General features: G+C 33.2%; 6 protein-coding genes across 8 annotated transcripts; 3 read left to right on the top strand and 3 right to left on the bottom strand.

Moving 5' to 3' along the window:
• The first annotated feature begins 413 nt into the window (after positions 1–413).
• Positions 414–6,566, top strand: LOC107020677 (diacylglycerol kinase 2). The gene is made up of 8 exons (XM_015221135.2): positions 414–535; positions 1,859–3,065; positions 3,564–3,939; positions 4,199–4,275; positions 4,562–4,681; positions 4,769–4,933; positions 5,068–5,205; positions 6,067–6,566. The coding sequence occupies exons 2-8, from the start codon at positions 1,953–1,955 to the stop codon at positions 6,220–6,222; spliced, it is 2,145 nt and encodes a 714-aa protein (XP_015076621.1). The 5' UTR covers positions 414–535; positions 1,859–1,952; the 3' UTR covers positions 6,223–6,566.
• Positions 6,567–7,796: 1,230 nt separating this feature from the next.
• On the top strand, positions 7,797–8,902 carry LOC107020678 (protein DELAY OF GERMINATION 1-like). The gene has a single exon (XM_015221136.2). The coding sequence runs from the start codon at positions 7,853–7,855 to the stop codon at positions 8,663–8,665; it is 813 nt and encodes a 270-aa protein (XP_015076622.1). The 5' UTR covers positions 7,797–7,852; the 3' UTR covers positions 8,666–8,902.
• Positions 8,903–9,640: 738 nt separating this feature from the next.
• Positions 9,641–12,748, bottom strand: LOC107020676 (protein disulfide-isomerase-like). 2 transcript variants are annotated; one of them, XM_015221132.2, is made up of 10 exons: positions 12,535–12,748; positions 11,902–11,932; positions 11,517–11,804; positions 11,239–11,424; positions 11,026–11,151; positions 10,809–10,943; positions 10,587–10,706; positions 10,244–10,474; positions 9,914–10,156; positions 9,641–9,820 (listed from the first exon to the last, which is right to left on the bottom strand). In XM_015221132.2, the coding sequence occupies exons 1-9, from the start codon at positions 12,693–12,695 to the stop codon at positions 9,914–9,916; spliced, it is 1,521 nt and encodes a 506-aa protein (XP_015076618.1). In that variant the 5' UTR covers positions 12,696–12,748; the 3' UTR covers positions 9,641–9,820. The 2 variants fall into 2 exon arrangements, with proteins under 2 accessions (XP_015076618.1, XP_015076619.1); XM_015221133.2 differs by lacking the exon at positions 12,535–12,748 and adding an exon at positions 12,234–12,345.
• A 1,614-nt stretch (positions 12,749–14,362) lies between these two features.
• On the bottom strand, positions 14,363–15,681 carry LOC107020675 (10 kDa chaperonin, mitochondrial-like). Its single transcript, XM_015221131.2, has 3 exons — positions 15,473–15,681; positions 14,682–14,821; positions 14,363–14,601 (listed from the first exon to the last, which is right to left on the bottom strand). Exons 1-3 carry the CDS (start codon positions 15,575–15,577, stop codon positions 14,553–14,555), a joined length of 294 nt encoding a protein of 97 aa, XP_015076617.1. The 5' UTR covers positions 15,578–15,681; the 3' UTR covers positions 14,363–14,552.
• Positions 15,682–16,099: 418 nt separating this feature from the next.
• LOC107020674 lies at positions 16,100–17,675 on the bottom strand. Its single transcript, XM_015221130.2, has 3 exons — positions 17,139–17,675; positions 16,574–17,013; positions 16,100–16,364 (listed from the first exon to the last, which is right to left on the bottom strand). The coding sequence occupies exons 1-3, from the start codon at positions 17,409–17,411 to the stop codon at positions 16,313–16,315; spliced, it is 765 nt and encodes a 254-aa protein (XP_015076616.1). The 5' UTR covers positions 17,412–17,675; the 3' UTR covers positions 16,100–16,312.
• Positions 17,676–20,768: 3,093 nt separating this feature from the next.
• On the top strand, positions 20,769–25,625 carry LOC107020602 (probable LRR receptor-like serine/threonine-protein kinase At5g63710). 2 transcript variants are annotated; one of them, XM_015221037.2, is made up of 12 exons: positions 20,769–21,070; positions 22,002–22,163; positions 22,303–22,435; positions 22,523–22,594; positions 22,858–23,001; positions 23,242–23,313; positions 23,468–23,533; positions 23,864–23,934; positions 24,016–24,159; positions 24,265–24,606; positions 24,704–25,098; positions 25,166–25,625. In XM_015221037.2, exons 1-12 carry the CDS (start codon positions 21,055–21,057, stop codon positions 25,475–25,477), a joined length of 1,929 nt encoding a protein of 642 aa, XP_015076523.1. In that variant the 5' UTR covers positions 20,769–21,054; the 3' UTR covers positions 25,478–25,625. The 2 variants fall into 2 exon arrangements, with proteins under 2 accessions (XP_015076523.1, XP_015076524.1); XM_015221038.2 differs by having other exon boundaries at positions 20,772–21,070; positions 21,903–22,163.
• Positions 25,626–26,159: the final 534 nt, after the last annotated feature.

Here is a 26,159-nt window from a genome sequence, read left to right as displayed (position 1 = left end):
AATATATCTCTAAATTTATTTTTCAATAATGCATATATACTATCTACAATTTTTAGAGACCTATATTTTTCACTCAGATATAATAAAACTAATTTTGCATTTACTACCTATATATGTATTTATGTTTTGGGAATTTTGTTATTAATAAACTACAAAAGTCTCACAAATTTCTAAATATAAATATTCGTGTCATAATTCTCATTTTTATCTATTTAATTAAATTAAATTAAATTTAAGTATTAAATAATTATGCGTATTTTAAAAATAATCGATCGAAAAATATCTTAACAAAATATTATATTATATTTTAATTATTATAAAAGTCAGGCCGTGTTTGTAGCTCTAAAAATTGAGTCCCGCGTTTTAACGTAGCTTTCACTTTTTATTATAAAATTCAAATAATCAAAAAAATTCTTCGTAATAAAATATACAATTTTTTTCGTATAAATACATATTCTTCATAAATTTTGAATATTCCATTATAAATGTCGATTTTTTTGCTCATCTCCGCAAATCCCTTTTGCCGATTATTCAGGTTCCTGATCTTCCAATTTTTTTTTTTTGGTTTAATATAATGTATTTTTGAGCAATCTTCATATATGAATGTAATCTTAATTTGTAGATCTAAAGTCGATTTTTTATGTTGATTTGAGGATTCATATAGCTAGTTTCGGATCGATTTCATATGAACTGATATTGTTTATGTCAATGTATAATATATACAATTTTTTTTTCGCATAGCTATGTGTTTTTGGATATAGATATGCTATATTTCTAAGGTTGTGTTGTTTGGTTAGTAATGGGGATTTTAATTTACATAGTCATTGTTAGACATCCACTTGTGGGATTACGCTGGGTATGATGATGTTGTTGTAGCCATTGTGATATGGGCAAGACCACACTTGTGGGGTTACGTTGGGTATGATATTGTTGTTGTAGCTATGGTGAATTTGGGCAATGCACCACTTATGGGATTATATTGGATATGATGACGTTGTTGTTGTAGCTATTGTGAATTTGGGAAAGGCACCACTTGTGGGATCACGTTGGGTATGATGTTGTTATAGCCATTGTGATTATGGGAAAGACCCAACATGTGGGATTAGACTGGGTATGATGTTGATGTTGTAGCCATTGTGAATTTGGGCAGTTTTTGATCCATAAAGTGCAAAATTATTGGGGTTTTCATTCGCCATTCTCTTAGGGGTTGTGTGGGATTGTGGGATGGCTACCTTCTATTGGGTTTATTATTTTGTGAATGAAAAACATGAGGAGTGAGGTTTAGTCTAGTTTGCCTCTTTTATTTTTATGCATGTTTGGAGTTACCATATAACTCATGAATAAAAGTCTTATGCACTATGTTATTGCACGTTTATACGTGAGTGATTACTTGTACGGTTTTGCCTACTAAATACTCCATTATGCATGCTTGAATTTGTTCAATAGTATTCTATTAGAATCCAGTGAGATCAGATTATATTCGTTAGAATTTGCAACAGCGAAATGGTCCTTATGGAAGAGAGGCTCATTTATTATGTTTTTAAAAAACCTATATTCTTATATTATATCATGTTTAGATTCACCTACATCGTCTCAGTTCTAAGATGTCATATGATAGAGTAATTCTCTGATGGAGATTCAGTTTGACTGAAGAAGTAGCAACGTGTTGTCCTTTAGCCTTGCTCGTGATATCATTTTATGGATACATTTGTCTTTGGAGACTATTTGCTTTTTAGAGTATTATATATTTCTGGATGTAGTTGACTATTAGCACATTATTTTACTACCATACTATTCAATTAAAATTTCTTTACTTTGCTTATCTTGTATTGTAATTAAACAAAGTTTCCTTTGGCAGGTTAAGGTTTCAATTACTAGAATTGGCTCCATAAGGAACAGCCTCCAGGCTTTTTATAGGAATTGAAAAAGAATAATGAGACATTGGTTTAACAATGGTTGATATCAGTGTTTCATTATTGAGGTTGCTGAACAGCTCAGACTTTTTTAGTTCCTATATCTTCGTATGGTTGGTCACTGGATCTCTTGGACTCTTGGTTGTTATATATGTATTGCTTAAGTGGCAACGGAAGACATCTCTCAATTGGGTTAAAGCTGCTGCTGTAGCAAAGAAGCAAGTGTGGGAGAAGCTGAAGGTTCCCTTATCACATCATACGTGGGTTGAAGATTTTGCTTATGGTGTACAACCATCCACATGCAGTGTGTGCTTCTCATCACTTGTTTCTCCACATAACTTAAGTACAAAAGCTGCATCACATTCTCCAGTACACCGTTGCTCTATTTGTGGTGTTGCAGCACATTTTTGTTGTTCTCAGTTTGCCGCAAAGGATTGCAAATGTGTTGCACAGGCTGGATTAAGCCATGTGCGGCACCATTGGTCCGAAAGATGGACCAACTTGGATGAGAATCCTGAGATGTCTGCATTTTGTTTCTATTGTGACGAACCTTGCGGTGTTCCTTTTCTTGATGCATCTCCTACTTGGTATTGTTTATGGTGTCAACGATTGATACATGTCAAATGCCATGCCAAGATGTCTGAAGAATCTGGTGATATTTGTGATTTGGGTCCTCTCAGGAGGCTTATTCTCTCTCCACTCTATGTTAAAGATGTAGAAGCTGAGACAAAAGGTGGTACAATGTTAAGTTCTCTGGCAGAAAAAATGAATGGCAATGGGCACATCAGGCGAAAGCGTCATCGGAACAAACATGGAAATGACCTCATAAATGGTAAAGTGCAAGGCAGTTCTGCCGCAAAGCTAGCTCTGGAATATGTGATCAGATCCCTGGCGTCTTTGACGCTTTCCAACAGTGAGAGGAATAATGGCTACTCTGTAAAATGTAACAAGCTGGGTGGCAGAAAAGGTAGCCAGAACAGATTGGCCTGGAACAATCAGGAAAATAGAATCTTGGGCAGATCGAAAAAGTATGCACTAGTAGATTTGCCTCAGGATGCTAGACCTCTTTTGGTTTTCATAAACACTAAAAGTGGAGCTCAAAATGGTCCTGCTCTAGGAAGGAGATTAAACATGCTGTTGAATCCTGTTCAGGTGAACTTTTAATTTAAGGCTAGGACTTAACTAATAATCCTGCATATTTAGCTGTCCCACACACAACTCTATTTAGAAGGAAACACTAGAATAATTAGCTAATGAGTAAATTATAGCAGATGTACTTAAAAGACTATCTGAATGGCTCAACTTGGCTCTTACACTTACGTAAGCCAGTAGCTTGGCCCGATCTTTTGCTATGGCCAGGATGTACATCATGCTTCCAAATCACAAATGCTCGTTCTCTCTGACATGTCTTCTTCATTTAGAATGTGATCTATCATCATCATCATTTTCCTCCTTATTTTGTAACTTGAAATAATCTAAGTTCTGGAGTCATTTGTTTGATTAGTTAGTTCTAATCTAGTGAAAATTACAGAAAGGCATTCTTTTAACAGTCGTTCTCCTTTCCTTTAGTGATTTATCTGTCATGAAAAGTGTCGTTTCTATGTTAAAGCAGTTCAAACTGCATAAGAATTTCATTTTTCATAATTGCAGGTATTTGAACTTGGTCAGTCCCAAGGGCCTGAAGCTGGTTTAGAATTATTTAGTAACTTGCATTACTTTCGTGTCTTGGTCTGTGGTGGTGATGGGACTGTTGCCTGGGTCCTTGATGCAATTGAGCGGCTTAACTTTGAATCGCCCCCACCAGTAGCAGTTCTTCCTCTGGGAACTGGAAACGATTTGTCTAGAGTCCTGCAATGGGGTGGTGGATTTGCGATGGTTGAAGGGCAAGGTGGACTAAGACCCTTTCTTCATGATTTGAACCACGCTGCTGTTACAATGCTTGATCGTTGGAAAGTCAATATAATTGAAGAAAAATCTGCCTGTGACACCCCTAAGGTGCAATCAAAGTTCATGCTGAATTACTTGGGTAATCTTCCATCTGTTTGCGTATTGTCACTTGTTGTCTTATTTGATTTGGGGTTTGGATGCCATTTGCTTGCCCTAGGATGGGGAAAGGGGGTTTATGATGCTAACCCAGAATTCAATGAAAAGTTTCTTTTATTCTGCTATGTTTATCTGTGATGCTTGGACCTGTACTGCTCTAAAAAATGTAACGTCTCTCAATGCTGCTTGCATGCCCTGTCACTAGTACCTTCTTGTCTATCAAATAATCTTTTCTGTTACAGGTATAGGATGTGATGCAAAGGTTGCATATCAATTTCACATGAACAGGGAAGAAAACCCTGAGAAGTTTAACAGTCAGGTATGAACATGCCATTTTGAGCCTCAGTGATCTATGAGCTGCAGTTGTTTCATAATGATAACATAATATATGAGAAAGCTTATTTATATGTTCTTGAGAAAAATCTTTCCAGTTGCTCATATATGTTCTCCGGAAATAATATATAGAAAAACAATGGACATCTTTGAAGATGATTGGTTTTTATTGCTTGTTGTCAATAGATTACCATGCTTTTGTTTTCTTGTATTTTAATTAAATTCCATTTGGAAATGTACTGTCTGTGTGTCTAAACAAGCTTCTCCTACAGTTTGTAAATAAATTGCGATATGCAAGAGAAGGTGCTAGAGATATAATGGACAGAACTTGTGCAGATTTGCCATGGCAAGTATGGCTTGAAGTTGATGGGAAGGACATAGAGATTCCCAAGGTACACATTGCAAAATCTGGAAGTCAAACTGCTTCTTGCTTTTACATTTGTAATTCCTAATTGATCCCCTTATTTATAATCTATCAGGATACTGAGGGCTTAATTGTGCTAAATATTGGTAGCTATATGGGTGGAGTTGATCTGTGGCAAAATGAGTTCGAGCATGATGATGACTTCAACCACCAGTCAATGCATGACAAAATTCTTGAAGTTGTTTGTGTTTCTGGAGCATGGCACCTTGGGAAGCTACAGGTATGGAAAAGTTTCCTTGTACTTCCATTTCTATCTATTCATCAAGTCTGCCTCTTTCACATTTTACCCCTTTATTACTGCTTTCAGTCTTTTTCTACTATTTAACTTTCCTTGTTACAATCCTTTTCTTTTAGGTTGGACTTTCTCAAGCGAGGAGACTAGCCCAAGGGGGGACTGTAAGGATACATGCTTCTAGTCCTTTCCCTGTCCAAATTGATGGGGAGCCTTTCATACAGCAACCGGGTTGTTTAGAAATAACGCATCATGGACAGGTACCTAAATTTTCTCGGTCGAGTTAACATAAGTCCTGACATGAAATGACAGTACATTGTCTAAAAATGATAAAAGCTGTTTCTAATTATTTTAAAATTTGGAACCTTTTTTATGTATGTTGCCCGATTTCTGAATAATGATCACACTAAAACAACAACATACCCAATGAAATCCCATAGTGGGGGTATGGGTAGGTAGAGTGTATGCATACCTTACCCCTACCTCATGGAGGTAGAGAGGTTGTTTCTGACTTATGATCAAGTGGATATTTCTGAAACAGTATTTTTAAGAATGGCAATACATTTCGTTGCTTATGCAGTTTCAAGAGGACTTTACAGAGAGTTAGGTTGATACTTCAAAATACCTGTCTTTATTTGTTTTAAGCATATACAATGGTATTGGCATCTATGTATTCTTGTTTTGGACTTAAAAGACTGCATAAGGCTAAATGCATAAATTGGACTCCACAAAATGGGTTGTAAATTTAAGCTTATTCATTTAGTTATTTAATCCTAAATGGCTTTGACATTCTATGGTAGCCCAGCTCTATACTGGCTTGGTATTTTCCTGTAAACTAACCCCTGAGCGATGTTATTTCTTTGATGACATAGTTATGTAAATAGTTAAAATGTTATTATTTTCTTCTGGTTGAGATTTATTCTCTGCTACAGAGATAATTGTGTGCTTCGATCCTAAATCTTTTGCAACTTTCAGCAAGAATGTGTCTTAACTTGCTTGACTTTGTTCAAAGTTATCAAGATTCTTGCTGAGTTAATTGTCTTTCTGGCTGAAACTCAAATTGAAGGTTTCGTTCTTATTCCCCATCTGGCTACTTAATCTTCATCCTGTACTATTTCCAGATGTTCATGCTGAAAAAGGCATCAGGGTCCAACGAGCCTAGAGGTCACGCGGCTGCTATTATGACAGAGGTTCTAGTGGACGCTGAATGTAAAGGTCTCATAACTGCAGCTCAAAAGAAGGTACTTCTTCAGCAGATAGCTCTCCAGCTTTCTTGATTTTCACTTCTATAGACTGACCTCATTCAGCTCATACAAACAAAACTTTAGTCATTCACATTCTTTTCTTTTGTTTTTCTTAACCGGTAGTTTGTACGGAGGGAAAACTTTTGTACACTAAAAGATTTTTTAGACATAGGAGATACGAGATAATATAGAAGACGCGAGTTCCAAATGTAAATTTGGAGTACACACTATTCTTCTCTTAAAGCTTTTGCAACATGAAAAATTCTTTGTTGTTTAACAAAGGTATCTATTATTCATTTGTAAGAAGTATTGCACAAAAACCACTTTGAAATCAGGTATTGTTTTGCATGGTATGATAACAACCTAGATAGTTGATATGATTGTTCACAACGTTAACATAATCGTTATCCTTTTGAGCCAAGAAACAATCTCTGTACCTTCTTCGATTTTACTTGTGTATTATATTGAATACGTTATTATTGGTGTTAGGGCATAGTAAGTGTTACGTTGTGCTTTGTAGACATATATTGCTCTTGGAATATGTTTCACTATTTTTTTTTTAATCTCTTGGATAGGACAAACATTTTTTATAGTATTGTGCTTGTTTCCTTAAGGAAGAAGTTAAGTTCATAAAAAAGAGATGGGTCCCACCATATTGTTATTATTTGGTTGTATGTATTTGTTTGAGTTGTCCAAAGTTGCAAATTGAATAATGAATACATCATTTAATTAGTTTGTAGTACTAGGTTAAAAGTATGTACCTTTTTTCATCTCAATCCAATTTTTTTCTTCTCTTATTATTATATTATATATATAGTAGGAATAATGTAGAAGCTCTTATGGAAAAAGTCTACTAAATGACGTTCAAAAAAAGGTTTCTATTTTTGGAAAACTAAAAATATACTATGAAGCATACAATTGGATCAACTTGTGTAGAATGAAGACAAAAAAGAGTAATTGAACCCCCATCGAACGTAAACGTAAAAAGCCCACCGTTGGAGTCTTATATAAAAATCGATTATTTTTTTAAAAAAATTAAATCATGTTAATTATATAATTTTCAAATTGTTTAAATTATTAATATTAAAAATGGCATAACAATCACAAAGTTAGAATGAAAATCAAAATTTGAATTTAAATAGATGGAATGTGATCTTCAAAATGCCATTGCATTTGTGTTGAACTCATTAAAATTTCAAAAAAATCGAATAAACAGATCGATGAAGATTATTGATGGATGATAATAAAGAATATGTAACACCCAACTAGTGAAATGTAAAACTACGTCATTGACACAGAAATCGATGCAAAATTTCATTTTATGCCCACTTGTTGTGGTCCAGAATTTCATTCATAATTTAATTTAATATATGTAACAACATTTATTTATAACATCGCCTACAAAAATTAAATATGAATTTTGATGCATGATCAAACAATGAACATATCACAAGTAGACAGTATAATATGATTTATTAATATTATTATTATTATACACTAGTTATTACTGCTCACATAGCCCACTGGTTCTTAATCTGGTTTTCTTTTTTTACTTTTATATATATATATATATCATCACTATATATATTACGTTAAACATAAATTTCTTGTAGCTTTATCCCAACCATCCAAATAATCTTGTAGATATATAAACCAACTCTCCATGACGAGTAGCAGCAAAAATGGCAAATCATTTCACAAGTTTTTCGAATCATGGCTCGTTAAACAGAATCAAGACTTGAATGAGCTTGTACGTGTCTCGAAAGAGAACAACAATGATATGATGTTGTCACCTTTAATACATAGTGTGGTGAAACATTATGAAGAATATTATAGAGAGAAATCGCGATACGCAAGTAGTGATGTTTTAGGCATGTTGCACCCCTCATGGTTAAGTAATCTTGAAGATGCATTTTTATGGATTGGTGGATGGAGACCTAGCATGGCTTTTCATTTGTTATACTCAAAATCAGGTATACAACTTGAAGCTAATCTTCATGAGTTAATTAGAGGATTTAGTAAAGAAGATTTAGGAAATTTAAGTGGTAAACAACTTGGATTAATTGATGAGTTACAACATAAGACAATTAGTGAAGAAAGAAAGTTGAGTGAAAAGTTAGCTATAGTTCAAGAAAGTTTAGCTGATACATCAATGGTTGAATTATCACATGTTGTGAGTGAATTAATGAGGGAGCAATTAGTTGTTCATGAGGAAGAGGAAAAAATTAGTAAAAATATTAGTAAAAAAGAGGAGAGTTTATTGGATTTATTGAAAAAAGCTGATGATTTAAGGTTAAGTACAATTAAAGAGATCTTGAGAATTTCTACACCCATTCAAAGTGTTCATTTCTTGATTGCTGCTGCTGAACTTCATTTGAGGATTCATGAATGGGGTAAGAACAAAGATGCTCTTCTTTCTCATCATAAATGGTCATGTCAAACAATAAACGACGAGGGGACGTCTGTCAGAAATTAGCCATTCACAACCATACAGAGATGTCAGATCATAAACGATGAGCCAAATTCTGTGGAGACGTCTGTCACAAATAAGATCTATCAAACGATACAGAGAAGATTGGTACTTAATAGTACTAATTATCAGGTAGTTGTTATAGGATGAACTTCTTTTTTAGGGCTTTTTTTTTTGTTTAATTTCTGTTTTATGTAGTGACATGATTAGTTTAAGAATTTAAATTTTTATTTATTTTTTTTACTTCTTTTCTTTAGTTCTGTTACTGATGCAGAGCTATGATAACATATTTGCTCCGACTCTTTAAAAATATCGCTAATGTGTAACCGATCAATAATATTTTAGAGAGTTAGGGTACTTGGATTTTCTAGTATTGAATGAAGATATTTAGACCCTTATGTTAAAAGTAGGCTAGGAATTAAGTTTAAGGCAAACCATGTACTCTCTTTGTTTTTATCTTATAAGACGGTGTTTTGAAATTTAAGAAAGAAATATTTTTGCGAGATAAAAAAAGGAATTTACAATCTTAAACATGTCATGTCATTGAGTGTCTTTTAAGGTAAAAACGTAAATTATTCTTTTCGAGACATTAAAGAGGAAACACGAGGAAATGAAATCGATAAAACCATTAGACAATGAACAAGAATGGTTTACTCAACTGCAATTTGACAGTCAGTTACAAACAGACACATGAGATGATGAATATAAAAACCAGCTAATTGACATCAAGAAAACAGAAAAAAATTAGAAAAAAAAACAAAACAGCAGTCAGCAAAAGTAGAAGTTTGTCATGTAGAGTTGTCATGAGATAATCTTAAAATAACAAACAACTTTCTTTTTTGCTCGAATTCTTCGAAATACATTATTTTTCAGAATTCAACGCTCATACAATGACATTTTCGAAGGGTTCTGAACAACATAATTTGATTTCAACTCGAGAAGTATGCATTAACCATTTGCTAAAATTTCATTGAACAAAAATTTAGAACTAGTAATGTTGAGTTGAGGATTTGTCATTTGATAGTAATAATAATGAAGATTCAGTTACAACTAATACATAAAATTGTGCAAAAGATATAACCTAAACTCAAAACATTAACATAAAACAGCAAATCCACAACAAAACTTGAGTCCTCCATGGAGACAAATTATCCCAAAAACCTGAAAATCATAAAACAAAATGATACAACAGAAGAAGAAATGTATGCAGTAATCGTTATAATAAACAGTCGAAAAAAACAAGAATTTACATACTTATAGCTCATCTTTTGCTGAATCTGTTGTTACTGATTCTGGTTTAGTGGAATCAGCTTTGACAGAAGATTCTGAGTCATGAGCAGCAGGCTTATCGCGATTCTTTTCAATAAACTCGATGATGGCTTCTTTTGTTCTATCACCTTCATACTGGGATATGTTACCAGAAGCAGATTTGAAGTACAAAGTTGGGAAACCTTTAATGTCAAATTCACCTTTTGGAATGTCATTTGCAGTTGCATCCTGATTCACAACAGTATAAATAAGTAAGTATATGTATCGCGAATCTGTAACACAATCACCTGTATTTAACTACACCATAGTTCTTACAAGTTTTGCAATCAGAACATCAGAATCTTTTTCGAATGATAAAGCTACTTCATCCAAGATTGGAGCTAGTGCCTTGCAGTGGCCACACCAAGGTGCATAAAACTCTAGCAGTACATTTTTCCCCGAGTTGAGAACCAAGTCTCGGAGGGTATCCCTAACAACCACCTTCACTGGCTCGTTGTTAACCTCAGGGATCGGTTCTGATTTAAAAAATTGCTTCAATTTACCATCCTGCAACCATACAAGAAGGGGAAAAATGAGGAAAATTAGCAATCCATCACTTAAATGCAGAAAACACCTAACGAAATGATACTCAGCTACGTTGGTTGTCCGTTTAAATTACCTTGTAATCCTTCAACCATGAAGCAAGAACATCAGGTTGTACATGTGTACTGATATACTTTTCGCCTTCATTCACCATTATTATGATCACAGGTGCCTGTTCGGGCTCCAATCCAAAGTACTGCAATACATATATCAAATGAAACAGTAACGTGTGTCGTTATATGGTCATTTGGAAAAGCTAATATTAACTAATCAGATAGGCTGAAACAATGTTACTTACTTTGAAAGCACCTGCACCAGCCTCAACATCTCCCAACAGAAAGCTCAATCCGTCTCCCTTGTATGACACAGCGACATCCTTATACTTGGACTGAAAAGCATCCAACTCAGTGCTAAAGTTCACGAATAGCAACACCTGCATATCACAAATTCACGGTGAGTAAAATAATCAGAGCTCCGTAAGATATGAACACGTTATAAACTTGTCCATCAGGTACCTTTGCATTGGGAGTTTTAAAGAATTTGCTAACATAGACTTGGTTTTCTGGTTCTTGATCGAAAATAGTGACAATAGGAACAGTAGCTTCTGCAATGAACTTCTCCGCTGCATCAACATCAAAATCCTGCACGGATACACGTTAAGTATCATTCTAACTGAAGAAACAGATCCATATCAGACAACATAATCATAAAGGGAAAGAATATACAACCTCAAAATCAACAAAAAGCTCATCGAATGGCTTAAGGAGACGAATAGTTGGCTTATCAACTGGCTCTCCCCGAGGGAGTAGTTTAGCATCAACGGTGTGAGCAAAAGCATAATCAGCTCGTAGTTTCTCAGCTAACGTTATAAACTTATCAAACTTTTCCCCGGAGAGTTCAGGAAATACACCAACCTGAAAGAAATCACAAGCATTTCAACAACCATGACAACATCTACAATATACTAAGCAATGATTGAGACGCGATAAAAGGTAACAACACTTACAACATTGATCTTTTTCTCATCTATAAGACTAGCAACATCTTCTTTCGACTTGATTTCAGCTGATGCAGGACCAGTTTGTTTCTTCAAATAAGCAACGATACCATCTGCATCGCGAGGACCTTTGTATTCTTGAACGTTCTTTCCTCCGTCTCTTAAGATCTTAATAGTTGGGAAGCCTTGAAGCTCATACTTAATAGCAAGTTCTCTACTTGAATCATCACTTGCATCAAGTTTGGCTAGAACAATTTGAGGATCATGACTACTCAAAATTGAAGCAGCTTTTTCATACTGAAAAAAAGATAACGTTTTTATCACAAATCATTTAACTTACAACAAACAATCAAAGTGGAAAATGTCAAATTAATAATCTTAATCAAGTTAGTACCTCAGGAGCAAGTTTCTTGCAGTGTCCACACCTGTTACATAGAAAATGAACTTATCAGATTTCAAAAAACAATTGCCCCTCAAGTAACTGAGATCTATATTGCTCAGACTGTATAAACACGTGCGTGTCAAATCATTCAAAAGCTATACAGGATCCAAACTCCGGATCGAAAATTCACGGTTGATAAATCCTAAAAACCCCTTTACAGAACAAGCTTAAACAACAAAATCCTCTTCAAACACATATACACATAAGCGAATTCAGAATCGAGAGAGTTCTATATATATATATATACTTTAAGCAAAAAAAAAAACGAGTTCAGGTAATTAAACCTCAGAATCATCATAACATAGAGACAAAGGCGAATCCAAAATTTAGAGTTACATATGTATATAAAAGTTTTCATCGAAAAACAATAAAACTCGCCCTAAATCTATCTAAACATAAAAGAAAAGAAAACCTAAAAGTCAATAAGCAAGCAAAAAACATCCTCCACAACACACATAAACCGTTTAAGGCGAATTCAGAATTTAAAGTTTTACATTACAAATCTATTCACATGTATATACACAAATTTTATATAGAACTAATCTTAAATTCACTTCCGAATAAAATAAATAAATAAAGAATTACCATGGTGCATAAAATTCAACAACAATAAAGTTGTATTTGGTGATAGTGTCAGTGAAATTTGTATGGTCTAATGTCAACACATATTCCTTTTCTTCTTCTGCTATACAAACTGAAAAAACAACACACAAAACTACTAAAACACCACTCCACTCCATTTTCATTTTTTTCACTCTTTTTTTTATGTAATGAAAAAAATAATGTAACTTTTTTTAATTGTTGTGACAAATTGATGAAAATGTTGGTCTTTTTATAATGTTTAAAAATTTGACCATGACAATATGGTTGATGACGTGTAAAAATGTGATTGGTCAAAACATGTGTCAAAAAAGAACTATAATCAAAATCTGATTTATATTAAAGTCTTTTTCTCATTCTTGGTGTATTGTCAAGTTTTTACCTTTTTTGTTTTTCTTGTTTCCTTGTGAAATATACTAATGTAAATATGGCAAATTATAATTATTAACATTGTACTAATATTTATTCATAATTTGGTCAACATTAGGATTAAGTTCATATCAACTTCCTTATATTTTAGATTTGACTACATAATACTGAGATCCATTTTAATTCAATTACCTTAACTTGTTGATTATGTATATTTTCCATATTTGACTTTTTTTTTTGTGAATATTATTTTTTAAATATTTAATTGACCAAATATAAATGTTTTCTTGATGAGTCCAAGGCACATAAGGCCTACCTTAACTTTGGGATGATTGTGATGTGATTATTATAAATACGAATGCATTTTGTTTATTTTTTTTAAAAATATTCTGGCGTGTATTCTTACGTATATATTAAAGTGTTTATATGACACTTATTTCATTTTTACAAGTCAAGATTTAGTTGGTTCTTATAATATTTTCAATTCTGTGTACTGTCTTGCTAATAATTCATAAAAAAAAATTAAATACATTTACTTCCTTATTTATTTGATGGTATAATGGGAAAAAAAAATTGTAGTCAAATTGTAATATTATTGAAAAAGGAGAAATCAATTTTATTAGAGAATCTTTTATCACCCTTTGAACTTGGGTGAAAACAAATTGCTCATATTTGACAAATACATTCTGATTTCTGACACCAAGTGTCAAAAAGTCTCCCAATAACACACAAAGCATTGAAATTATATATATATTATCACGAAAAATTTGTGACATTTATAAAAATTTTCGACTTTAATAAAGAGTTGTGAATTTTATAAAAAGTTATGATTTTTATGAAAAATTGAAAACTTTAACGAAGAATTGCGACTTTACGAAGAGTTTGTAACTTTCATGAAAAGTTACGACTTTTATGAAAGTTTACGACATTTCCAAAGGATAGCAACATTTCCAAATAGTTTCAGCATTTGCGATAAGATACATTTCCTCTCATTTTAAAATAACGAAAATTCTAAACCACCTCATCTTCTTCACAATTTAATATTTGTTTCTGTTAAATGATTCACTGACACCATTGCTTATGTTGGTATAGACATAGTTACGGTCATTAACTTATGACTATGTTATCAAGAATAAATAATAAGATATAATAAATTTTATTTTCCTTTAAGTTTGTTACCATGTAATCTTGTATACAAGAGAATATAATGTTTAGATTTAAAATATTGCTTTATAAATTCTGTGATATAAGATATCCACACTAGTAGTATTATAATTGCCTAGCATGGAGAGACCTTTTGCACCACATTAATAGTAACAGCCACAGCCACCAATATTAATCAAATAGCAGTCAAATTTAGGCAACTATTATTATTATTATCAATGAACTTTGAGGCAGAAAACAGTGTCATTTGCCATTAAAAACATACACAATACTAAAAGAAGAGATATTCAACTATCATTGCATTAGATATCAATCAAACACAATTCGAATGGAGTTATTCAACTATCATTGCATTAGATATCAATCAAACACAATTTCGAATGCTTAAACCAAAAACATCCTTGAAATTAACCTCCCATTGAATAAAAACCTCAACAACGTCAATGTGAATGAAAACTCAAACGCGGTGCTCAGTCGTGCAGTGTCCCTAAAATGTCTTCATCCCGGTACAAATGAAATCTGCCACAAGATCATCAAGAATGATTAGAAAGCTTTTAGAACAAAACACAATACAAGTACAGATAACAAAGTGCACTCACTCTTTCTCCCCCAACTTGACTTGAGTACCACCGTACTCAGGCAACAAGACGGTGTCACCTTCCTTGACAGCAGTAGGTATCAAGTTCCCTGTCTTGTCATGAAGTCCTGGTCCAACAGCCACTACTTTCCCTGAATTCAGCTGAAATTCACAACACTAACTTCATTGCCTAACTTATTAACATTTAACTCTTAACAACAATTCAATCAATCGACTAAGTCTTAACCAAACTTCAACATAGCTTAAATTGGAAAATCCACATTACAACACTAGCAACTCAGTCAAAGACAAGTTAAAATCATTCAAGTAAACCTTCAACATCAGTCAAGTTAACTCAAACCCCTTTCATTTCGGATACTTGATAAATGACAAGTCTTTCAAAACTAAATGTTCTCTAAATCTAACACTATGGATTCAATAACCAAAAAGGAGTTTTCAAATACTTCTTTGTAGAGATTTATCAAACTACATACACAATCTCCAAAGCATATTATATCCCCAAACTATAGGTTGTCAATAAATTCACAACACCACACCAAAAGATGTCAACTTTAGCTAAACATCATGTATTAGAATTGACTAGGAAAATTTATCAGGACCCATATCAGTCAAACTCAAAGATTTAATCCAAATTCATTCAGATACTTAACAAAGCAGAACCTTTTCAAAATTAAATCTTGTCAAATGAAAACAACAACAGCATGAGCACGCTATGATGAATCTAACGCAAACCCATTGACCAATTTCAATTGGACCATTCAATAAATTACAATTGTTTTCAAAGTTACTGACCTTAGAGGACTTCTCAGGGAGAAGAATACCAGCACTTGTTTTGGCAGGAGCTGTAATTTTCTCGATCAAAACCCTGTTAAGTGTTGGTATCAAACGTTTCGCCATGGCTACTGAAGATTTTCGCTTTTTCTGCTGTGCGTGGAAGAATGGAGATGGGATTTTATATATGCAGAGAAATTCAAGATTTGAGTAGAAGGTTCTAGCAATCAAATCAAAGGGGGGTTTAGGGTTTTAAAGTCTTTTTCTGATATTGGGCCTCATCATGGCCCAATGTTATATTTTGGTTCAATTTTTTATATTAAAGTTTGTATATTTAGGTATCAAAATGTTGTGTTAGAGTTTATATAACATAGCTGATTCATCAGTTCATAATGCTTCTGCTTAAGAAATGTTTGAGTCACCAGCAATAAGAAGAGTAATACCAAAGTGTGTATTCAAGATTGAAGACCTTCCAACACCGAGCATGTGTTAGACTCTATGCATCGTGTTATCTTGTGTTCCTTCTAATAAGCAGTCATTACCCACTGGTATGCGCTACTTTCCTAATTGAAATAACAACTAGTCCTTCTTTTCATGTATACACGCGTATTCTTTTCAAAACTATGAAAAAAGATATTGAGCCGATTATTCGTAATGATGGAGAAGAGTTCTGATAGATTATTGATGATGGTCAGTACAAAAATAATCAAATTGTTGATGAAACATTACTGCAATAGCTGTTAACTTTTTTACAAGACCAAAGTGAACTTGTGCTGGAGTGTTACATGCAGAAACCTCACATATTTTTACCTTTATTGTTCTAAATTCATTCTTCTATTTGTTCTTTATTCTTCTGCTTAACTAAAAGAAGCATCCTCTTTGTTTCCTCTCTGTGCAGTTGCTTTCAACCAGCCTGCAAATATCAGGTAACACAAGTTAAATTCAATTCAACATACCCCATTTGAGCCTTGAAATGTGCTAGGCTACCTACATGACTACATCACACCCCCTTTGGGGTGCGATCCTTACTTAGACCCTACGTGAACACATGATGTTTCCTGCACCAGACTGTCCTTTTTTTACTGACTTCCTATTCTCTAAGAAGAAAAGTTGAACTTTTACCTGTTTTTGCTGCTGCTATTGGCACTCATGCTTTTCTTGATACTTCTGCTATACTTATTCTCTTTTATAACTACATACATAATCTTCCACCAGTCCTTGTTCACAGATTTCTCTGATTCATCAACCGATGTTTTCGATGAAACTTTTGAGTAGTTCCTTGTTTTTAGTTTCTTCTTGCTACCTATAGAAGTAGGGAGGAACATTTTCAGTAAGAAAACCCCACTATCCATGCTTTCACTTCTTGATATTTGACTCCTTTTCAAAGTTTTTCTCTGTTGTGGCATTCTAGCCTTTTGATTCTTCTCTTCTACTGTTGTAGCCTGTTGGCACCCTTTTATCCTTTCTTGATCATCAACAATATCTTTCAATGACACTTCAAAAGATGACTCAGGCAAGTCTTGAATCATCTCCATAAGGTTCCTCCTACCACTCTTGATCACCTATACGAAACATATCGAGGTGAAAAACAACAACAAATATGTTATGTTGAAAGTCAATTTTTGTAAAAATAAGAATCTAAAGGCCAAACATGACAAATTTAAATTCTGAACACGACTCTGATCACCTGTAATCTTGATCCGGGAAAAGGATGGCCAAAATAGTCATAACATGGAGCAGATGCTTGAGTTATGTTATCCTTTAATGCCCTTTGAGCCATCCATAAAGGTGGAGAACAAGGAAAGTTGTCATTTGTGATATTTTCATAAGTTTGAAACTCTATATCATCATGTTTTTGTTCATTGTATGGTTGAAGTGTTGTTGATAATTTGTTGTTTTGATTGTTAACAATTTTTGTTTCAAGAAAAGGGTCTAAAATGTGAAGATTATCTTGTGTCATGGCTCTAATTTTGGATTCAAGAATTGCTTAAAATTTGAATGAGAATAGCATATACTAATTTGTTTGAAGTTCAATAAACAAGATTTATGGTTATATATGTATAAAATAGGGTGCAAAAGACTTAGTCAATGCCATTTTCTACAAGAAAAAATGATATCTCATTTTCAAAATTCTACCACTTGTGACTTATAAAGTCTTTCTATTAGTCAAAAACTCTCTTTTTTTTCATGGAATGAAAAATTGGCTTTTTTTTTCTTTGATGTAGAATTTAATAAAAATGTAGGTGAAGGTTCTAAGGCATGATATCTTAGGTACATCGGAATATGCGAGAGAAAAGTGAAAGGTCTTTATAAAACATTAAAACAAGATCACATGGTATGCACGTTTGTTGGACTCGGTGTAGCTCAAGGGACAAATCTGTGAGGTTTGTTTGGCCAAAGCTGATAATACATGTCATGTGCTTGAATTATGACAAGTTTGTTTTCCGATTGGTGTAAGGTCTTTTACAAGTTAGATTTGTTTAGACCAAAAGATTACTCACGTTTTGATGCTACATTAAACTATATTAATTTATCATTATGAAGTAAAAACGCAATTAAAATATATATAAACTAACTACGGATAAATTAAATACAAAAATAGACGTATTATATATTCATTGATTTGATATAACAATTTAGTACATATACACCTATGTTTAAGTGGCAACTAACACTTGTCTAAAGCTCAAACCTATTAATCGAGACGTTGAATCAAATTTAAAGGTTGAACGCGTCAAATTTTTTCATATCGCACTATTGATCTTGTTCATTAGGAAAGAGTTAAAAAAAATTAGGGGAGAAAATTTCTAAATGTTATTGAAAAATTGACTTTGTTGCATCACTTTATTGACTCATACAGTTTAATACTTTATATGCATGCAAGTCATATGAAATTTCCTCTCATAAACTTTTGACTGACCTGTCAAATTCATCTTTTAAATAATTATATACAGTTAATGTATAGTCTTATACAACCACAAAATAATAATTTTCATGTATATATCTTTATTGGGCTTGAGTTAAACATTAAGCCCAATACATATGTCAATCAGATTTGGGCCACAAGTTTCAGCCCATTGAGGGAGGCTAAAATAAAATAGAGAAATGTTGATTTCATGTTATCTTTCTTAATCTTGTATATACGTTGAAAACGTGACGTATATTTAATTAAAATGTAAGCTATATGTTTAATATACTTATGTCAATATAATTACATTTCATAGTATTTTATGAATAAAATACTTTAGATATTCGTACTACTGACTGAAATTGAGCATACGCCTTCAGAAACAATCTTTCTATTTTAACGAATTAGGAAATTTTTATGCATTCTACCTTTATCAATCACTACTTACAAAATTACACTTACATATTATTATGTTGCGCTAAAAATTTAAGTTTATATATATTGTCGCATATATAAAAATCAGAACTCATTGACTTTAAAATTAAATTCTCCATTTATTTATGGAATAAGGAATTATACACAAAAAATGGTGGGTATAAACACACTTGTGATAACACTTTTGGAAATTTGGAACCAAATACCATATCTAAGATGCCTATAGGGAGAGGATAAATGCCTAACTTTTCATATACTTAATTTTAATTTTTAATGTATAATATCATACATTACTTTTAGGTCATGTCTAGACAAATGTATTGTCAAAATCTCCAAAACTTTTTTCTTTTTTTCTTAACTTAATCTTTTAGGAGAAGCTTTTTCTTACTTTTTTTCCCCCTCTATTATTATTTTTTATTAATTCTTTTGTATTAGAAAAAAAATAAAAGGTTTAACAACTATGAAGAGGAGAGAGGCTATATTTTAAAAAAAATGCAATTAACTATTTGTTTAATAAAAAAACGTGTGAAGTTTTATTGATTATATTTCAATCAAATGGTTATAATTTAATTGAAATATATTTAATTTTAACAAATCACAAACTCCCTTCATAATTTTATTACTATTATTTTTATGCAAACAATTATAGTATGAAATGGGAGAAAAGAAAATGATTGTTAATTCGATAGGATAGTTCTTGCTTTTCTCTAGAATATATTTGATTTGATACGACGAAAAATATATTCTGAAAAATAATTCTTTTTATTAAATACACATTATTATAAAAAAAAATTAACACTTAGATATTTTTATTATTAATTTTTGATATATGATACAAATAAATACCACCAACCAATTGTATATTTGTGTTAATAAATAAATAATTAAATAAATAATAATCTACCTCAGTTTTGTAGGATTATCATGTCTTTTATTTGTGTATTTGTAAAAAATTGGCAAAGTGGAGAAACAATCATGTCTTTTTTCAATTATTCTTCCATTATCCAATCTTATGGTAAAATTTAAGTGGAAAATAGGATAAAAAAGATGATGAATAATTGTATCAAAGTGTCTTTAAAAAAAAAGACCAACTTTTTCATATTTCATTCAAAGCAAAACATTATGAAAAAAATTGAAAACATTGCCTATATCATCTTTGCACCTTTTCAAAAGTTTTATTAACAAATCATAACACATTTATCATCAAGTTATACCCATTTTAAATTGTAACTATCGTGACTTATAATATTTTTTACGTAACTTTTAAATATATAAATTTCATTTCAAAAAAATTGAGGATTCCATCCTAAATTGTCTGTCTAACTTAATCAGTTCGATTTTCGAAAAACGAAAAATGTCACATAAATTAGGATAGAGAATACTAATAGAACGGCAAGAAAAATTAGAGTGCACCCCAGTCCTCGAAGGGTATTGTAATGATTTAACATCGATATAATTTAATAACTTTGAGTTTGAGCAAGTATTTTTTTAAAGATAGAAGGATAAAAGATAATCATTCGTGTTGCTAGATGAGTTAATTATATTTTTCTTGAATTATATATAAACGTATGTCATTGTGTTACGAAAAGGTACTAACAAGTCGTTCAAATTTGTGACACTAACAAAATGATCATAGCATAAAGTTTTACATAACTAATATTGAAATAAAGTTTGTTTGGCCTAGCATAATTTAATACACCCTTAATTAGTTGACTTTATTAAAACTCTGCAAGAAAAAAAAGAAGATTTAATGCAGGATTCGGAAAAGAAACGCATTATAAACATTTGAGTGATTACATGTTTAAATTTGTGACTTATAAGTGAACGAAGATAATTTTATCGTTACTGTGTTGTTTGCGATGATGATTATCCAATAAAAAAGATATTGTTCTCCTTTAAATAAAGAGGGGAATATGGTCATGCTTATTGATTGCATTTTGGGGTGTAAGCATCTTAATATTAAAGTAGTATTAAAGTAGAGAGAACAATGTGTTTTTCCTGTTATTAGTAGTGCCCTTCTCATTCACCACCAACTCATCACCAAGTAGACTCTTTTTTTAGCTCCACTCACCCCCCTACCCCCTACCCCTCTCTCAAAATTGTTCTATTCCTACTTTCTTGAATGCTTTGTGTGTCCCACTTTACACATTACACTAAACCCCCAATTGCCATTTGAATCTCACCTATTCATCATGTCATCAATTATCTACTATTACTCTTCCTTGTATATCTTAATCATTCATTCTACTCTTCAAAATCCATGGCTATTAGTCCAGGTCACTTTTCTTACTAGTATATTTACATATATACAACATCATATAGTCGACTTCAACTTGTTAGGGACTGAGGCATAGTAGTTGTTATACATGTTTTGAAGCTTATATAGGCGTAGTAGTCGTTATACATGTTGTGAAGCTTATATAGTCGACTTCAACTTGTTAGGGACTGAGGCGTAGTAGTTGTTATACATGTTGGAAGCTTATATAGTCGACTTCAACTTGTTAGGGACTGAGGCGTAGTAGTTGTTATACATGTTGTGAAGCTTATATAGTCGACTTCAACTTGTTCGGGACTGAGGCTTAGTAGTTGTTATGCATGTCGTGGACTTCATATAGTTGACTTCAACTTGTTAGGAACTGAGGCGTAGTAGTTGTTATGCATGTTGTGGACTTCATATAGTTGACTTCAACTTGTTAGGAACTGAGGCAGAGTAGTTGTTATACATGTTTTGAAGCTTATATAGTCAACCTCAACTTGTTAGAGACTAAGGCGTGGTAGTTGTTATACATGCTATTATGTAATTTTTTTGGGTATATTGAACTAAGTTCATTTTGCCTTAGCTTTTAAATGAACCTATGTTTAGGGGGGATTCAACAGTCTAATATATATGTGCCTATCATTTAACATACATATCACATATGCCAATCTTTTCTGTCTATCATTAGAAGTAGGACGGGTAATATTCCGGTGAAGGGGATAAAAATTAGTTTAAAGCCTTTGTATTTTGATGATCATTTGAGAAATTAACTCCTCGGAAGACTAGTCACTCAGAAATAGTCATTTTGGATACTTCATGAACTAATTGGTGATATTCTCATTGTGTTGCAGCTGCAAGGCCTATTTCTTTGACATCATATTCTCCGACCTAGACTTGTTTGAGATTGAGGCGCAATTGTTGTTGTTGTTGTTGTTGTTGTTGTTATATAGAGTATCGAAAACAAGGAGAAGGATCAAGTGGAAGCTTTCCTCTGGTTGATAGAGAAAATTCAATGTCTACAGCCTTTTCGTCCCGGAAATTTCACTTGAACTTGCTGGTATTCCTACTTTTATGCAGCAATGGTCTCTCCTCAAACGATTATGATGTTGAAGGTATGGAGTTGAAGGTTTTGGTTACTGTATCTGTGAAAATTTCATATGCTTGCATAAGAATGTGCTAATAAAATCGCGATAAATGTTGATTCTTTATTGAAATCATATATTATATATAATATTTTTGTCATCATTTCAGGTCATGCTTTAATTGAGTTGCTGAGGGCTCTGAATGATTCACACAATAAAATCAAAGATTGGAACATTGATTTTGTCACTCCATGTTTCAGTTGGTCTCATGTTACATGTAAAAATGGAAATGTCATATCCCTGTAAGACTAATTCTTTCCTTTCTGTTATAATAGTCGACCTCAACTTGTTTTTGGGACTGAGACGTAACTATTGTTGTAATCAAACAGGAGCTTAGCTTCTAATGGATTCTCAGGAACACTTTCACCGTCGATAACCAAATTGAAATTTTTGGTTAGCTTGTAAGTATACTGCACTTTGTATTAAAATTAGAGTTACTGGTTAAAAACATACCTAAAGTAACTTGGTTTTCCGAGTTTCAATACCTGAACTATCACCAACTATTTATCAAAAACACACCTCAACTATTAGTTTTTTTCCTTTTTCCTACCTGAATTATCACAATCGTTTAGGTAGGAAAAATGAAATGTTACTAATCCTCGATGTCTTGCGAACCTAGGAAAGTTTTATGAAGTGTTGCTAAAATGTTAATGGAACTGTGCAGGGATTTACAGAACAATGATCTATCTGGTGCCTTACCTGATTACCTTAGCAGCATGTCAAATCTACAAAACTTGAATCTTGCAAACAATAATTTCAATGGCCCTATTCCACCAGCTTGGGGTCAGCTCTACAAACTTAAACATTTGTAAGTTTTTCTTTGTTTCTTTGTTCTCTCCGTTTTCCTAAAATACCAAGGATGTTGCTCGGACTCTTCAAAAATGATGACAGGTGCGTGTCAGGTCCTCCAACTGCAGTGCATTTTTGGAGGATCCGGCACGAGTGTGACAACATTTTTTGAGAGTCCTAGCAGACCTTGACATAGTTCTTATTAAACTGTTCCTGTAGCAAAATCTTTCTATGATATGTTCTTTTTGTCCTACATCAGGGTCATGAGAGGAAATCACATAACAGGAACTGTTCCAAATTCACTTATAAACATTACAGGCTTAAAAGAACTGTAAGAACTATGTTTCTTCGAAACTACTATAGTATGTGTGTCGGACCCTTCAAAAGATATCATTTTGGAGAGCCCGAGCAACATAGAATGAGTTGTTACTTGATGTATTCATTTATATCTGGTTATAGTTCTCACTTGTTTTTATTTTTCACAGGGACCTGTCCTCCAATGATCTGACTGGAGGTATCCCACTGCAGTTGTTTTCAATACCAACATACAGGTAATGTCATCATTTATTCTTCTTTGTTGCCAGCTTGTTTAGCCTTTTCATTTTGATGTTGAGCTCTAAAAATGGCCAACCTGATGCACGAAATGCCCATGGGAGTTGCGACATAGGCAGTCTACCTTGCTGCAAGCATCAGTAGGTTATTTCACAGCTCGACCTCATTGCTCCAACTTAGGTCATATGGAGACAACTTTACGTTGCTCCAAGGCTCCCTTCAACTGATAAAAAATGAAAAACTATTTCTCATGACTGCATCATTCAACTATTATTGACTTAGTTGCTTAACTATGTTGTTTTAACGATCATTCTATATGTCGTAATCAGTTTTTCAGGAACTCATCTTGCTTGTGGCAATAGATTTCAGAAACCCTGTGTTTCTAGTTCCTCTGCTCCAGGTTAATAGTCGTCACAAATGCACCTCTTAGTAGTTCTTAGCCAACAAATGAAAATTGTTTAAGTGATGCTCTTTTCAACAGCTTCTAGCAGAAGACCAAAACTTGAGGTTGCTATTACTGGTGCAAGTTGTGGTGCATTCCTTCTTCTCTTAGTTGGGGCTATCGTCACATATCGATGCAATTATAAACGTAAAATCAAACAAGATCAATTTTTTGATGTGGAAGGTATATGCTTTACTCCTATTTTTTCAACAGAAAGAGTATAGATTTTCCTGTACTGAACAAATTCCTTAATAACTTCAAATGCCATATACTTTTATGGCATTTTAGGTGACGTTGAGCGCAACATTTCATTAGGCCAACTAAGAAGGTTCTCATGGCGCGAACTTCAGATTGCAACGGACAATTTCAGTGAAAGCAACATTATAGGACAAGGAGGTTTTGGTAAAGTTTACAAAGGCTATCTTTCAGACAACACAAAAGTGGCAGTGAAAAGACTCACTGATTACCATAATCCTGGTGGAGAGGCTGCATTTCTAAGGGAAGTGCAGCTGATTAGTGTTGCAGTTCATCGGAATCTCCTACGTTTGATTGGGTTCTGTACAACCTCTTCTGAGAGAATTCTTGTTTATCCATTTATGCAGAATCTTAGCGTTGCATATCGGTTAAGAGGTATGCCCCTTATCACTCAACCACTTTTTTTTGACATTCTTGATACTGTTCAGTCTGTTAAGTCTGTGTCTGTGTTCTTTTCCTCTCTTTTCGACAGATTTAAAACCTGGAGAGAAAGCTCTAGATTGGCCAACGAGGAGACGGATAGCATTTGGAGCAGCACATGGCCTAGAGTACCTACATGAGCATTGTGATCCTAAGATCATTCATAGAGATCTAAAAGCAGCAAACATCCTCCTAGATGATAACTTTGAACCTGTTCTTGGAGATTTTGGACTAGCAAAGCTAGTTGATACAAAACTGACTCATATTACAACTCAAGTTCGCGGAACAATGGGCCACATTGCTCCAGAATACTTATCTACTGGAAAATCATCTGAGAAAACAGATGTATTTGGATATGGTATTACACTTCTAGAACTTGTAACAGGGCAACGTGCAATTGATTTTTCGCGTCTTGAAGAAGAGGAAGATGTCTTGCTACTGGATCATGTAAGTCCCTACTTTTCAATTTTTGAAGAGTCAGAGCAACATAACGGATACCTTTTTTCTTCTACAGATCAAGAAACTACTAAGAGAGAAAAGGTTAGGTGACATTGTGGATGGAAACATGAAAACTTATGAACCCAAAGAAGTTGAGACAATCCTTCAAGTTGCATTGCTTTGCACCCAAAGTTCACCTGAGGAACGTCCGAAAATGGCAGAAGTAATCACCATGCTAAAGGGTGTAGGTTTAGCTGAAAAATGGGCTGAGTGGGAGCAACTTGAAGAAGTAAGAATTCAACAATTTTCGCTCATGTCGCGACAGTTTATGTGGGCTGAAGACTCAACACATGATCAAGAAGCTATACAATTGTCTCAAGCAAGATAAGATGCAGAAAAATGTATGTATAAGTACTTCTGCAATAAAATGTAAGAGTAGTTTTAGCTTTTGCTGCAGCTAGCTAGTTATGTAATATGTAAGAGTAGTTTTATCATACGTTATATAAGGTTAATTTTACAATGAGTATGTATATATATATGGCTGGGTTGGGGGGAGGGGGCTTTTGTGCACTTTTTGATGATATAAATATAATACATTGCAAAGTGTCCAAGGAGAAGCAAGGCTAGAATGTTTAACCATCTATTATTAAAAGGAAAAAGAACCAATACTCCTCAAACTATGCACATATCCTCCGTTTGCTTTTGAGATATTAATACTCCTGCCGTCCAAAATGTAGACCATATATACTCTTTAGAGTAACGGACATACATGTATCACAATCTTATCCACCATTCCGATATTTATTAAATATCGCATATACGGATAAGATTGCTACACGCGTCTCTATTTAGGCTCCCGACATAGCATACCATTTACAATAGTTCAAAGATATATTTATCTTTTATCCGATTATTATGTTCACTTGATTCCTAGCTCGATGTACTAAAGCTCCTGCTCTATGGCTAGCTAATTGTCTATTGCTTGTGCTTGTATTGATATGTGTTGTAAGTAAACTTCTATTAAGTTCTTGAAGTGCTTGTCCATTTTTTCTAGCCAAATTGCCTAGACC

This window comes from Solanum pennellii, chromosome 5 (assembly GCF_001406875.1).
Source record: "Solanum pennellii chromosome 5, SPENNV200".
In the NCBI taxonomy this organism is placed as follows: domain Eukaryota; kingdom Viridiplantae; phylum Streptophyta; class Magnoliopsida; order Solanales; family Solanaceae; genus Solanum; species Solanum pennellii.
The sequence above is the reverse complement of the archived record's forward strand: the minus strand, read 5'-3'. Positions and strand labels throughout refer to the sequence as shown.

Coding starts and splice junctions, on each gene's coding strand:
- LOC107020677 (XM_015221135.2), top strand. CDS start 1,953: ATGGTTGATATCAGTGTTTCATTATTGAGGTTGCTGAACAGCTCAGAC. Junction 3,066..3,563: donor TGCTGTTGAATCCTGTTCAG/GTGAACTTTTAA, acceptor TCATAATTGCAG/GTATTTGAACTTGGTCAGTC. Junction 3,940..4,198: donor GTTCATGCTGAATTACTTGG/GTAATCTTCCAT, acceptor TTTCTGTTACAG/GTATAGGATGTGATGCAAAG.
- LOC107020678 (XM_015221136.2), top strand. CDS start 7,853: ATGACGAGTAGCAGCAAAAATGGCAAATCATTTCACAAGTTTTTCGAA.
- LOC107020676 (XM_015221132.2), bottom strand. CDS start 12,695: ATGAAAATGGAGTGGAGTGGTGTTTTAGTAGTTTTGTGTGTTGTTTTT. Junction 11,152..11,238: donor AGCTTTTTGTTGATTTTGAG/GTTGTATATTCT, acceptor GTATCCGTGCAG/GATTTTGATGTTGATGCAGC. Junction 10,944..11,025: donor TTAAAACTCCCAATGCAAAG/GTACCTGATGGA, acceptor TGTGATATGCAG/GTGTTGCTATTCGTGAACTT.
- LOC107020675 (XM_015221131.2), bottom strand. CDS start 15,577: ATGGCGAAACGTTTGATACCAACACTTAACAGGGTTTTGATCGAGAAA. Junction 14,822..15,472: donor TCCCTGAGAAGTCCTCTAAG/GTCAGTAACTTT, acceptor TGTGAATTTCAG/CTGAATTCAGGGAAAGTAGT. Junction 14,602..14,681: donor GTCAAGTTGGGGGAGAAAGA/GTGAGTGCACTT, acceptor ATCTTGTGGCAG/ATTTCATTTGTACCGGGATG.
- LOC107020674 (XM_015221130.2), bottom strand. CDS start 17,411: ATGACACAAGATAATCTTCACATTTTAGACCCTTTTCTTGAAACAAAA. Junction 17,014..17,138: donor TTCCCGGATCAAGATTACAG/GTGATCAGAGTC, acceptor TGTTTCGTATAG/GTGATCAAGAGTGGTAGGAG. Junction 16,365..16,573: donor AATAGCAGCAGCAAAAACAG/GTAAAAGTTCAA, acceptor TGATATTTGCAG/GCTGGTTGAAAGCAACTGCA.
- LOC107020602 (XM_015221037.2), top strand. Junction 22,595..22,857: donor TTGAAATTTTTGGTTAGCTT/GTAAGTATACTG, acceptor GGAACTGTGCAG/GGATTTACAGAACAATGATC. Junction 23,534..23,863: donor TTTTCAATACCAACATACAG/GTAATGTCATCA, acceptor TGTCGTAATCAG/TTTTTCAGGAACTCATCTTG.